Genomic DNA, 13246 nt, shown 5'->3' on the forward strand with positions numbered 1-13246 from the left:
TTTATCTGACTGGTTTAATCTATGCTCATGAATAAGTATCATCTTCATAGCAAAAGAAATTTACGCTGTCACTGAGTGACCATTTGCACAGATTTAATCTATCTCAGGAGTCAATTAGTTACACTGGCTGCTATGTTTGTATGCTGATTGGAGACATCTTAGAATGCAATCATCATCGCTCTGTATTGACTCTATTAAACTGGAGTGAAATTAGAATTTAATTGAAACTATATGTCATTGTTTCCCAATCCTGGTGCTGAGGGCGCACCTCATCGAGAGGAAAATGTCGCAGCAGTAGTTAGTCAAGAGGTTTTGTAACAATTGGTTTAATTGCGCAATAATTTAAAGCAGCTATTGTTAAGCAAGGGAGTCTTCAAAACCTGGAGAACTGGCTGCCTTCTGGACTGGGATTGGGAAGCACAACTGAATCTGAATTTAAATCTGTTGTGAATTCAAATAGAAATATCCGACTTAGTTGGACAGAGATTGGAACCAGATGGTTTTTCTCTGATTGGCTCTGATCTGTGATCACCTCACAAAACAATGAAAAATCTTCAGTAAAACAAGATGTCCTAATTATAAAATTAAAACTAATACCCTCATGATATGTTGCGTCTCTGCCATATGTCTCAGTGACTGAAGATAAGCTGCCTTTGTACACATTTATGAATGTATTTCTATGAATAATGAAATAATCAGCTAAGATAAATGATCATTAATTTTTATTTTTATTTTTTGGTTGAAAGAAATTCCATGATACAAGTCTCGTACACAAGCATACGGCCACTTCAACTGTGACAGATGCTACGGAAATATTCCTATAATGACCCAATATTAGCATTACTTAACCTCATGTAACACCATGAAGATGTGAGTTCCACACCGTTGATCTCAATGCCCATGCACTATTTAGAACAAGGCTGCGTTAAAAGCAGAACACATTCATTTCCTCATTTTAGGACATTTTTACATAGAACGACGGCTTTATGTTGGATTTAAATTCACCACATCCCTCAAAATACTACCAACAAATCTTTTTAAGTGTTACATCTTTGCAGAAAAGCATAAAATCAGTAAAATCGGGATTGGCACATCAGAACTCAAAGGACATCAGAAATGGTCTCAGCCAGGAAAAATGTCTTCTTAGAGTAACCGGGACTTCATCACAGTTGGTTAAAAGTGGAAGTAAACAGCTTTACTGTGTAGTTCTAAAATAAGATGATATTTGTTGTAACTTTGTGTAACACTAATACATTTGTATAAATTAATCAAATCTGCTTGTTTGGCACATGGCAAAGATCATCGTTTTGGTTTGACTTCTTTTCAGCTATGCATTGTTTAGAGCTCATCAACAGACGCTGCAATTATAATCACTGCAAACTCCCCAGGCCTATTAAAAATGGCATCTGGTTTTCACATTCTGTACATCTGCACATGGACAAACAGGTGACCTACCTGAACCTCACGTGCATGGTAGGCTATGATGAGGCCCAGCAGGATGACTGTGGAAAGGCTGATCAGACACTTCAGGGCCAGAGAATACATGGAGCTCTGCAGAAAGACAAAATACAGTCACTAGCATCATTAACGACATGAAAACAAATGGACGTTTGAGAAGGAATTTGCTCCGGTAGTTTGGTTGTAGAACTAGACGAAAAAAAATGGGAAAACTTAAAAACATAACTCGAATTAACATTCAGATGTCACACATTAAAACAGGAAGCTGAAGTAAAGTGGAACTGTAGTGTTTGACCCATCAATATCTGTCTGGAGTCAAGAAGCTTTAAATCCTCTGCTTGTCTGGTTTGATAGTGCTTATAATCAATGCTGTGGGGAACTTCCAATCAATACACCTCATAGCACTTCAGTGGCTTCTTCTGGGCCCACCAAGCTCTCACTTAAAGCTTCATGTGGTTATCACACCAACGCACACAGAAACCCTCACTTGAGCATTTGTGTAAGACACAGCAGGAGAAAGAAAAACCACTGAGAATGAATGAATGAATTCATGAAGCCAAGTGCTACGATGCTAATAACAAATTCAAATTTAAGTTAATTAGACGCTACAAAATGCCCAATGAACAACCTGTAGTTGTTGGTTTACTGACTATATTTACAGAGAACAAGAAAAAAAATCAGTCCAGCAAACGTACGTATAAAACTCACCACAAACTCTATGCGTGTTACTATTTAAACTGTTTAAACATAGTCTGATTCTTCAGATTTTAACCATTCAAATATATATAAGTAAAAATAGGGATCTGGTTGGGCTGATTTAGTCTGGCCACTGCACTTTCCCTCGGTTACTCCTTCCTCCTCTCATCCATTTTCGTCATGCATCATGAGATCTACAGAAAGGCATGAGGGATTACCATTCGGAGCGCTGCTGTCTGTCAAATCGTTGGACTCACATTTCATCAACACCACAAAATAATTTTTTCTATTGCACTTTTATCTGTTTATGGTTTTAAATGTTACCTATTACAGAAATGTTACTGGCTGAATTGGTTTCAAATCTGATGTGCATAACTAATGTTGCACTTTGTTTTTAAATGAGATAGTCCAGGTCTGCATGGCAGCAAAAAGGTTCTGGGTTCAAATTGCAGCCCGGGTTTTGAATGCTCTCCAGGGGCCGGCAGGGGGTTTCTCTGGGTACTCCAGCTTCTTTCCACAGTCGAAAAGTATTTCAGCTGTTAAGTGTCTCTCTAACTTGCTCTTAGGTGTGAGTGTGTGTGAATGGTTGTTTGTCCTGTGTGTGTGTCTTTGTGTTGCCATGTGATCTACCAGAAATCTGGACAGGGTGTACACCGCCTCTTGCCCAGTGACGGCTGGAGAGAGACAAGTAATCTATCTCCAGAATGGATATAGACTGAAACTATTTATATTGTAATTATTGTGAATTATTGCGACATACATGCCACAGATGTATATATACATCATAAATGGTAAATTTAGAGCTGCATTGTGTGTATTCATTAAATCAGAATATGCATTCTGACGAGTCTCGTTGGTCCGTTTCAAAGTACTTTTAAAAATAGCAACCTTTAATATGGTATTTAAAATACTTTACATGAAACCTACATTTCTATATAAATGTTTCTAACTGGTCTGATGTAATATTCTAATTCTGAATGTGTTTTCATTACCGTTAAGTGGAAAATCCTCATAATGAACAGAAATAAAGCCGTTGAAACATCAGTCTGTGTGTAATGAATGGATTTAATGTTTCACTTTGAGATTTGAGTTACTGAAATAAAATAACTTTTAAGTAATATTTTAATTGATTGAATAAAGTAATTAAATAGGAGCTTCTCTATTCATTTAAACCTGGTCAGGAGACAGAATTTAATTTAAAAGTCAATTTTTGATGTTGAAATGCTTTATCATTTCTTGGGTCTGATACAGACAATAATGGATAATAATAATAATAAGAAACCAAACTAATGTAATTCTGACCCCACTTGGAAATGTGTCAGTAAGTTTTATATTACCATATTGTGCAAAGAAGCTATATTTATTTGGTGTAATCCAGAAATTTATTTGAAGCACATGCCAACAGATGCCAGTAATATTTAAGGTCCGAATGTTAAATATTTAATAATACCTCAACAAAGTGGTTTTAATTGGCATCATAAATATGAATACCTTTTTTAGTTAGAAGGTCACTGTTTGATTTAGCTCACATTAGTCATACGGCGGTTCAGATTAATTTTTTGGCCACTATTCTTAGCTATGTATTAATATGCATGTGGTGATCGGGTCAACTGGACAGACGCCTGAGAATATCGCGCTACACTCACACAGACACTTCAGATTCATCTCTGGGTCAGATCTGTAAGCTGAATTATTGGCATTAATAAAACCCTTCAAAATACCTTTGACTTTAGATCCTTTCTTTTCCCCAGAGGGAAATTCATTTTCGTGGCACAGCATTGTTTAAACAAATACATTATAATTGGAAGGTAAAGATAAATATTCTAAGCCCAGAAACATTGTTTTTTCTTTCTTTTCATTTGCTCAAAGTAATTTTGAATAATTCCTGATTCTCATGAATGCCTTTCCCACCAGTTTGGTGGGAGCATTTGGAGAAACGTGGTCGTGCTTAGGAGGGCTTCAAAGTCTTCCAGAAAAGCCTGTAGTTTAAGTTTCTACTTTTGGGTACAATAAGATGAAACAGCTGTTTTTGTAGTAGTAAAGAGGAGGGAGGTGTCTGCAGTGCAATCAGAGTATTTTAGGGAGGAAGTGGTTGGTAAAGAACTGAAACAGTCAGTGAGTAGTGTGCACAGAAAAGAGTTTAGCACACACCCTTGTGGTGCTCCACAGTTGGTTGTGAGTGCAAATGACTTGGGCTACATTCGCGTTCAGAGGAAGTTAAGAAAAAAAAAAAAAGAACAAATTGCAGTTGCTATAGTACCACATATGAGAGTGGGGGATGTTTTTTGGGAGATGAAACCGTGTTGTTCAGATTGTCTTGGAAAAAGTCTGATATGGGGGATGCAAATGAGCATATGGGGCGCATTTGAACGTAGCCATAGTTATGCTCTGGCAAAGCTTTCAGAAATCGGTCAAAAATTAGTGGGCATCGTAAGCGAAACAAGAGAAAACCCTGAGTTGCAAGTTTTCAATCATCCGCTAACCCTGTGTGTTTAATTGCTCATGGAAGATGGATAGTAGGCCACATGTGTTCTCCTTTTATCGTTGTCAGACAGCAACAATGGCAACTGTTTTCCAGACGGGCGATGTTGTGGCAGCTCAATGAGTGCAGGAGAGCTGTGAGTTCCTGAGACCTTTAGCGTTTATAGCAGAACACTGTTATTAGCTGCTGTAAAATTAATAATAAAAAAACAGCTTAGTTGACAGAATGTATTAGTGTGCCACTATTTATCAATGCTCTGCTTTTTCACAAAAAAATTGCATAAATAAGCTTGCTAATGATTGAAGTTGTCAAAATGTTTCAAATGGTTTTGCTGATGAACCTTGCAGCAGTCAATATTGTAGTTTCTACCTGCTAAGATGATTCATTTGTCCACATCGGCTCAAGGACTCGGTTTAGAATTGCAAAACGAAACGTGTGCAGGCACAAACAACCTCCAAAGTGCATTCATCATTACCTTCAACAAGGTCGGGTTGAGCGCTGCAGCCAGATAACCCCACGAAGACAAGATCCGCGCCACCTTACGACTGCTACACTTCACATCAGATACGTCTGCGGGTTTTTGAGGGGAATGCTGCTAAGCATTCATCGCGGAACGCTCCGCACGGCATTTTGAATTCATAACAATATACAGCATTGTGGGAAATAGGAGTGTGTGTTGCTGTATTTACTCTGAGTCTCTCTGGACTCTTCTTGGCCTTAGTAGCATTAATTTAACATCAAACAAACACTTAAACATACAAAGAGTCGTGTTTGCTAATCCTCACCGAGACCCTTCTTTGAATTAATTTTCTCCCATAATTATTCAAAACAAAGAATGCGCTCTGCAAAATGTTGCACAAATTTTTATTATTCATTTGAAAAAAAAAAAAAAAAAAAAAGCAAACAAAAAAACAACTTGACGCCTCCCATTTGTTGCAATTAAAGTGCGGTTCTGGGCCAGCGCACAACGCTGCAAAAGCCCCATCTTGTTTGTCCTGCATCAATCTCCCTCTCTGCAGCTAAAATCTCATTTGTACTCTCCGAAGCAAACTAGGTGCAAGGGAAGCCGACGCTGTTGTGCTAATGAGAAAAATGCAGGTTTTCAGCTTTGGCTCCCAGCAGCAGCATTTCTGTTCAAACATGGTCACACTGGCTGGGCTGAAATGTAGCTGGCTTGGAGTTCACGTCATTTCTCTCCCTGCTCTCATTCTTCAACCACCTGTCGTCTGCGTGCTGTTCCTTCTTTCATTTATTTTCAAATCTGCCTATTGTACTGTCACTAATGTCAAATTTCTGTTTTTTGTTTTTTTTATGCCACGATGACAGAAAACATTTAATTCCATCAAGAAAAAGGGGCAATGCTCCTTTGCAGTCGGAAAAGAAGCACCTTGCAAAAGTACTCATACCTAATGAGCCTTTTCAGATTTTGTCATGTTGCAACAAGAAACTGAAATGTATGAACCAAGATGAATTAGGGCGTTATTATAAAGCGGAACAAAAGACAAATGACTTTCAAAAATAAACAAAAGTTTTGTGCACATGCCGTGTTGTTAACTTTGATATAAACGTTGTCAACCTATTTTTCTCTTGGGTCATGTCTCTGCCAAGTTTCTCAAGAAAGTGAAATTTTTCCCATTGCTTGGTTGAATGTGGAGCGAGTGAATGACAGTTTTCAAGTAGGAATTTATGTGACTGTACTTTGATATTTGTGCTGTGTCTTAAGGTGTCATGCAGAAAGGCCTCTGAGGCCTTCACAGAAAAGCTGTATTTATATTGAGATTCAATTACACACAAGTAGACTTTACTTACTGTAGGCCCTTGATGCACTGGTTGTTATAAAGGAGTAGCACGGCAAGAGCAGAAGACAATATATGCACATAACATTTCCAAATATGCTTGAAAAGGTGCAGTTTTTTTCCGCTTCATAATTATTCATCACTTGATTGAGCTGGCACATAAAACCCAGAAATCTTTGTGCATGTAAAGTGAAATAAACATATAGAAACACAAGTGATATTAACACTTGCAACACTCCTAGCCAATTATATGGTCGAGCAGAGTAAACGAATGTCAGCGCGAATCTGTTTGCATGACTGAATTGAATTGACTTTTTGTTAAGAGCCTTGAGATGATATTTGTTTTGAAATATCTCTATATAAATAAGCTGAATCGAATGTTGACAGTTCCAGGCTCGCACGCAGACAACACGCATGCTTTTACGCACAATGAAATCTGGTTATCCTCCTTTCATATCTGAGAATTACTGATTTTTTTTGTTTGTTTGTTTTTTTTTCTGCATCTGCTAGCACTGTCACATTTCTGTACCCAGTTAATGTTTTATACCATTTGAAATGTGTTTATTTGTGGTCTTGCTGAGAGAACAGGGGATTAGGTTAGCATAAAGAGGAGAACCAGCTGTTCTGCTGTGTGCAAAGTTCAAAAGCTTATCATCTACCAGCGCCTCCAAAAGCCACTAATTAATGACAGGTTGTGGTTTCACAGGCGGATTTAATGCCAGAATTTTTCAAGGGAGCTTTCCACTACATTTTTTTAGTCTTCAAATGTATACCTTGTGACAGGATATTACCAAGTCTAATTACTTCGTTTCATCCCTTGTTCCCGATGGTGCTATCTTAAAACCTATTTCTAGTATGGTCACAGTTTAAAAGCTACATTATGGTAGTTAGTACTAACTGTAAAAACCTGGTAGTCAAGAGATTTACAGAGAAGTGGTTTCTGTCAGACAGCATAGAGGTAAAGAGTAAAATCCTAAATAGGCCAGGTTGTCACATGACAACAAATAACCGACAGTCGTGCATGCTTACACCTGCTTACAGCCAATTCAGAAGCGCCGATCTATCTGACACGCATGTCTTTGGGTTGTGGGAGGTAACTGGTGCACCTGGAGAAAACCCACGCAGGACTAAAGAGAACATGCAAACCCCGCATGGAAAGGAAAAGTGGCCCCAGCTGGTTGCCAAGCTTAAACCAAGACCTACTCGCTGTGAGGCAGCAGCGGTAACAACCACGTCCTCGTGTTGCCTCGACATTCATACTGATTGGACAAATTACCCTGTTTCTGCCTGTTATTACTCCGGTTTGCAACCGTAATGCTGCGCCACACTTTGACGAAAAAGAAAACCCAACAACGAAAGCTTTAAACTCAATCGTAGACATGAAGTCTAGCCTCTTTTTCATAAAGCAAAAATGTGTAAATAGTTGATTAGTAATAGCATTACATCTGTTTTCACATGCTGCCTCTGCTGACCTAGTTTGTTCATGGGATGGCAGAATGTGGTGCACTGACCCAGCTGTGCTGAGACATTTTACCCTGGATCTCTAGAGGTGAAATTTATTCACAATTGATTTCCTTTTGTCAATGAAACTGTAGATAAAATGTCATTAAACTGGAAAAGCTTAAAAATATATAACGATGTAAGTAAACATTTGATTTTGTTAATTCTAAACTCTGTTTATGTTTTCAATCAAGCAAGATTATACAACTGTGTATATTTTTATACAATTCAAACACATTTCTAATTGATAGTTAACTATTTTGTATGTTTCCATTTGTATTTTGACGATCTCTTTGGTTATAAGCCCCAAGTCTGTGAGGTCTCTTTGCCAGCACCCTAATCTTTACCTCAGGACTGTGTATTCACACAACAGCATGAAAACATCAGCCTGTACAAATGGCAGCCATTCTTGTTGAAAAAGTTCTTGTTTTATGTTTTTAATCAGTACTATGACTGTATAGATATACAGTTTAGATTGACTCAGATCAACACACATCTGACTTGTTTAAATAAAGTATACTCTTGTTTTTATTCCATTTTGAGGAGTGGCTAAGAGAAATTGGCCTCTGTGTCATGTTCCACTTACACTCTAAGGGACACACAAAGTCATCAATTACTTATTGATGTCTGAGAAAATTATCAATAATAAAATTTGTTCCTGTTATTTAGTTTATTTATTTTTTATTTCTTGTTATTGATGCCAAAACAGCTAAAATGTTTATCTTATTATGGGATTTTTTTCCCCAAATCCGTATGTTCTCAGGATTTTTTTTTTATTCCGAAAATGATTTATATTGAAACTTTACAAACATATTTTTATAAAGTTTAAAGCAAACCATGCCTGAAATAGGAATCTAAAAAGCAGTGACGCATCCAAAAGGAAAAGTCTTATTTATGAAATGAAAAAAGAGGCTTAATTTCACTTTCTTCACTTAGAGTAAAAGTCTTGATACTCGAAGCTCATAATCACGCTCTCTGTATAAAAGTCCCGAATGCAGCTAAATCATTGCTAATTCTTTGACTCGCATATGCTGGAGTGTCTGCGGTGAATAAAGGATGAGACTGATGAGATGTTGTTCATCAAGATAATGGACCGCTACTCCCTCTAATTTTGCAAATTGCGATTTTAACCTTTTTGGTTGAATACAGATTAAGCAAAGATGCTACGTGCTAGTTAGCGTCAGCAGTTCTTGTGATTACTGTTTTCTGCTTGGTGGAAGAGGGTACACATAGTCTTGTCCAGATCCTTATCTGACTCTAGGGATTCAAGATAAAATGATCAAAAAACAGATCTAAATGTAAATATTTAATATGAATATAAATGTCAAATAAACTAAACACACATTCATTGTTTGCCAATTTGTCTTGATTTCGCATTAGCTCCTGCTAACGGCGCTAGCTCCAGCTGATACAGCCAATCACAAGCAAAATATCTGCTAAAACAGATATTTTGTATATAACAGCACATAAAATTTTTTTAAGGCCATTTGCCTTAATCAGTTCAGAAACCTTAGTCAAGTAATATATATAATCAAAAGGCTTCAGAAAAATCTGTTTTACAATAAATAAAAAACTAATGATTTTTTTTTAATTAAGCATAATAGGTGTTTGAAGTTTTGTTTTAAACCATACAGATTGTAGAACCTCCTGTTTTACCAATCTTTGCTCCAGATCTGTAAGTTAATAAGATGCAAATGTTTTTTGTTATAATTTTCAGACTAGCTAAACTCTTGTCAACAGAGTCTGCATCTACTTCTTAATATTTAGGATTCTCAATTGATGAACAGTTTGTCTTTTAAGAAGCACTCTGAACAAAACCATATTTTCTTCTTAAGTTTTGGACTGACTGTGAACATGAATGTTAATAAGCTGTTTGAGGAGGAACAAAGAAAGCCTTCAACAAAAATCTTTAATAAATATTGACTAGGCTAGATAACAAATGTAACAGACAAAACAGATATTTTTTTTAAAAGATGAAATGCTTTGAATCTGATTCAGACAGAGGCAAGAGATGGGGCAGAAGGATGTTTACCACTGTGTTGCATCACCTTCAGTCTCATCTTTAAGGACACACTTCTTTAACACATGCCGTAGACTTAAAAGTGAAATGTTTCCCCAGTTTTTGGCTGATTTAAAAAAAACAAAAAAAAACAAAAAACTGGGACGATGCTTGGGTTTGTTGGATGTCCTGCTCTCGCTTGGCATTAATAGATACACCAACTGTGTTTTCTGAGCTCGTGCATTTATTTCCATAAGTGAGTTTGTCTATTGTTGCACTGCAAAATGCAAAGACGCCAGAGGATTTGAGGATCACAGCCATTCAGTGGAGGCTTCAAATCCTGTGCCTTTTGAGTATTAGACTCTTTTCAAATTCTTATTATTTATAATGACATTAAATTCAAAGTTTCTGCACATTTTCAGATCAAGATTTAATATTTTTCTAGATTCTAGATAGATTTTCTAGATCTGAAGTTCTTACTCTTTTAAAATTGAATTTAAAAATACAGCCTTTACAGTTTGTCTCAATTGCATTGGCATATAATGAGAATTCAAATTTTCATCACTGCTAGATCCACAACATTCAGTCCTTTATGAATGTCACAGTAGTAGATTCTCTTCTCTTCCACAAAATTTGCAGATAATTTTGGACATGCATCCATTGCTTCCATTTATTTTTCTGCTGTTTTATGACATTATAATTTGTTTATGTGGTGCCAGTCAAAGTGAAATGTATTCATGAATGCTTAATAGTCATTCCGAGTAGAAATAAAAGTTTTATTGATTAAGTTATGGCATGCAAACATGTGGAACTAGTTGCCAAATCTGTCAATTGTGTGTATTTCTTTAATATTCTTTCCTGAAGATGTTTCCTAGATTGAACAATTTCTCTCAGGTGAAGCTCTGTTTTCACAGATGTGATTGTTTACAACTGTGCAAACAGTGTATAATACGGTCTTGAGATTTTCAAGTGGTGTCTCCAAGATCTGACTTTTTTTAATTGGAAAAAAAAAAGAGTGAACTGTCACAATGAGAACATGACAAAGCCATTTGGTTAACGTCTTCATAAATACGACTCTTAATTTTGATCACACTGACACGTTTATTGACATGAGTACTTTTTTGTTGTAATTTTTCAGAATAAATTATTCATTTTGATCAAGTGACACGCTTTTGCATTTTATCAGGTGGGTTTGTGTAGTTCGACCTAATTGTTTCGAGAAATAAACTGGTTGTTCTGTAGATGTTGATGGACGGATGGTAGCAGAAAACATTTGCATTTCCAGAGTGAAGCATGGAAACACAAACATTGTTCCTGTTAGGATTTGGGTTTTTCTAGGTTGATTTGAGTTTTTCTGTGTTTTAGATTTGTGTTCTTAGTGTCTCTGTGTCGTCCTGTCTACTCGTTGATTAGTGTCACCTGTTCCTTGTTTCCTCGTGATTGTCTCCCTGTGTATTTAACCTCACCTGTTGTCTTTGTCTCTTGTGGGTTCCTAGTCTATTGTTCGGCGTGTTACGTTCTTGCTGCCCGTTGTTCTGTTCAGTGGATTTCATTATTAAACCATCATTCATCTTCATCCTGGCCTGCCTGCGTCTTCCCTCACCTCACCAGACCAGAGATCATGACAGCTCCATACTCCAGTTCCTTTCACACATCCACACCTGCAGAACATGTTCGGCCTGTTCCAGATTAGGTAGGAACTTAAATGTTTTTTTTTTTTTTTTTTTTTACACTGTCCAGTCTTATTCCAGTGCCCCATTCACTGCCATCATTTAAATAACAAAAATGTTTTAAATAACAATAAACATTCTGTTGTGCTCTTTTAAAATATCCTTCAGTTTGATCGGTAATCTCTTTTTCTTTGAAGAGATTTCATGCATCTTCCCAACTTTTAAAAACACTGTAGTATATTTATATTCCCAAGCATGTGCATTTGTTGTTATAACCATGTGGATTTTCCTTTTTACCCCAGTTGTGCGTAAGTGTGCGATTAGCATGCATCGATCACTGACTTGGTGGACAGCATGCAGAGATAATGAGCTTTTTCAGCTTCTTTAGTTTGGCTGGAAGGCAGCCACGCATCTGCCTACACAGACACAACCACGCATACACACACACACTCTCACACACACACACACACACACACAGGTAGGATCTGAAGGGCTTTCCCCAGCCGTCCCCATAACAGCACTGACACAAATGCAAAAGGCGATGCTCTGCACATGTTGGTTACAACACATGACTAGCAGAGATAAGTCGCCTGGTGCACATGCTTATAATGAATATTAATGACCATGTGTGTGTGCATGCTAATGGCTTAGCCTTGGGATTCTCTCCTGTCAGAGTGATGCCTTCTTGCAATCAGTCTCCAGGGAAACAGGCAGTAGGCAGAAAAGCGATTGCACCTTACGAGAATAAATGCACACACACACACACACACACACACACACACACACACACTTGACTTCACTTTGGAATAAGCTATTACACCCATGCACACTCAATTAAATCCAGAAAAAGAGCGATGTGAGCGCTCACACATCAGCAGGTGCATCCATGGGTTTTACTTTTGACAGAGCTGAATACAAATTGACACAAAGACAAACACACTTCACACATGTGCACACACACAGGAGATGGTGTACACACCGTGACATGAGTGTTTATGTTGTCGCCGGATGATGCAAGTTCTAGCACACCCATGTGTACCAACACGCTCACACGTACAGACGGAGGGAGCCTTGTTATGCAGGAAGAAATGGCGATATTTATACCTACTGGTGGTGAGACTTAAGGGATCTGAAGTCCCTAAGAAGCGAGCGAGGAGGGGAGCGGAGACGGAGGGGAGGCGAAAGGACAGAGAAGTGCTGAGATGGCTGATAGCCCCTTTAAAGAATATGATGGCAGTTCAATTCCCCGATCATCATCATCATGTACCGCCTGAAAGCAGCACACAGCCGCAGTAAGTGGTCAAGCAGAGAAAGGTCCAGGGAGGTCCACCAGTAAATGCCTGCCAGAAATGTCACAGATTGAACAGCGAAGGCGGTGATGGAGGGATGGCGTACGAGCAGAAGAGGGGCATGTGAAGGAGATGTAAGCCGACTGAGACGGCAATGACCCCCTTGGGGAAATGGAGACATATTTAAGAAATACCAGAGGGAGGGAACATAAACACTCACTTTAAGAGACATGAAAAAGGAGAGGGAGTGAAGAGAGGACGTGGAAGAACACCGCAGTGAATGAATTAGACAACTGCACTATGTTTTACAGTTGGTTTTAAACTCATTCGTGGCTGGATGACTTTTTTTGTTTTTT

The 13246-nt window shown here is 37.9% G+C and overlaps 1 protein-coding gene across 1 annotated transcript in view; it reads right to left on the reverse strand.

The window, feature by feature from the left end:
- kcnn3 (potassium intermediate/small conductance calcium-activated channel, subfamily N, member 3) overlaps positions 1-13246 on the reverse strand; it is an 87515-nt gene that overhangs the window by 59366 nt on the left and 14903 nt on the right. The window contains exon 3 of the mRNA XM_015056264.1: positions 1456-1551. Within this exon, the coding sequence (XP_014911750.1) occupies positions 1456-1551 (96 nt within the window). The remainder of the gene's footprint in view (positions 1-1455; positions 1552-13246) is intronic.

This window comes from Poecilia latipinna, unplaced genomic scaffold (assembly GCF_001443285.1).
Source record: "Poecilia latipinna isolate Pla-1442-1.1 unplaced genomic scaffold, P_latipinna-1.0 Scaffold1370, whole genome shotgun sequence".
Taxonomy (NCBI): domain Eukaryota; kingdom Metazoa; phylum Chordata; class Actinopteri; order Cyprinodontiformes; family Poeciliidae; genus Poecilia; species Poecilia latipinna.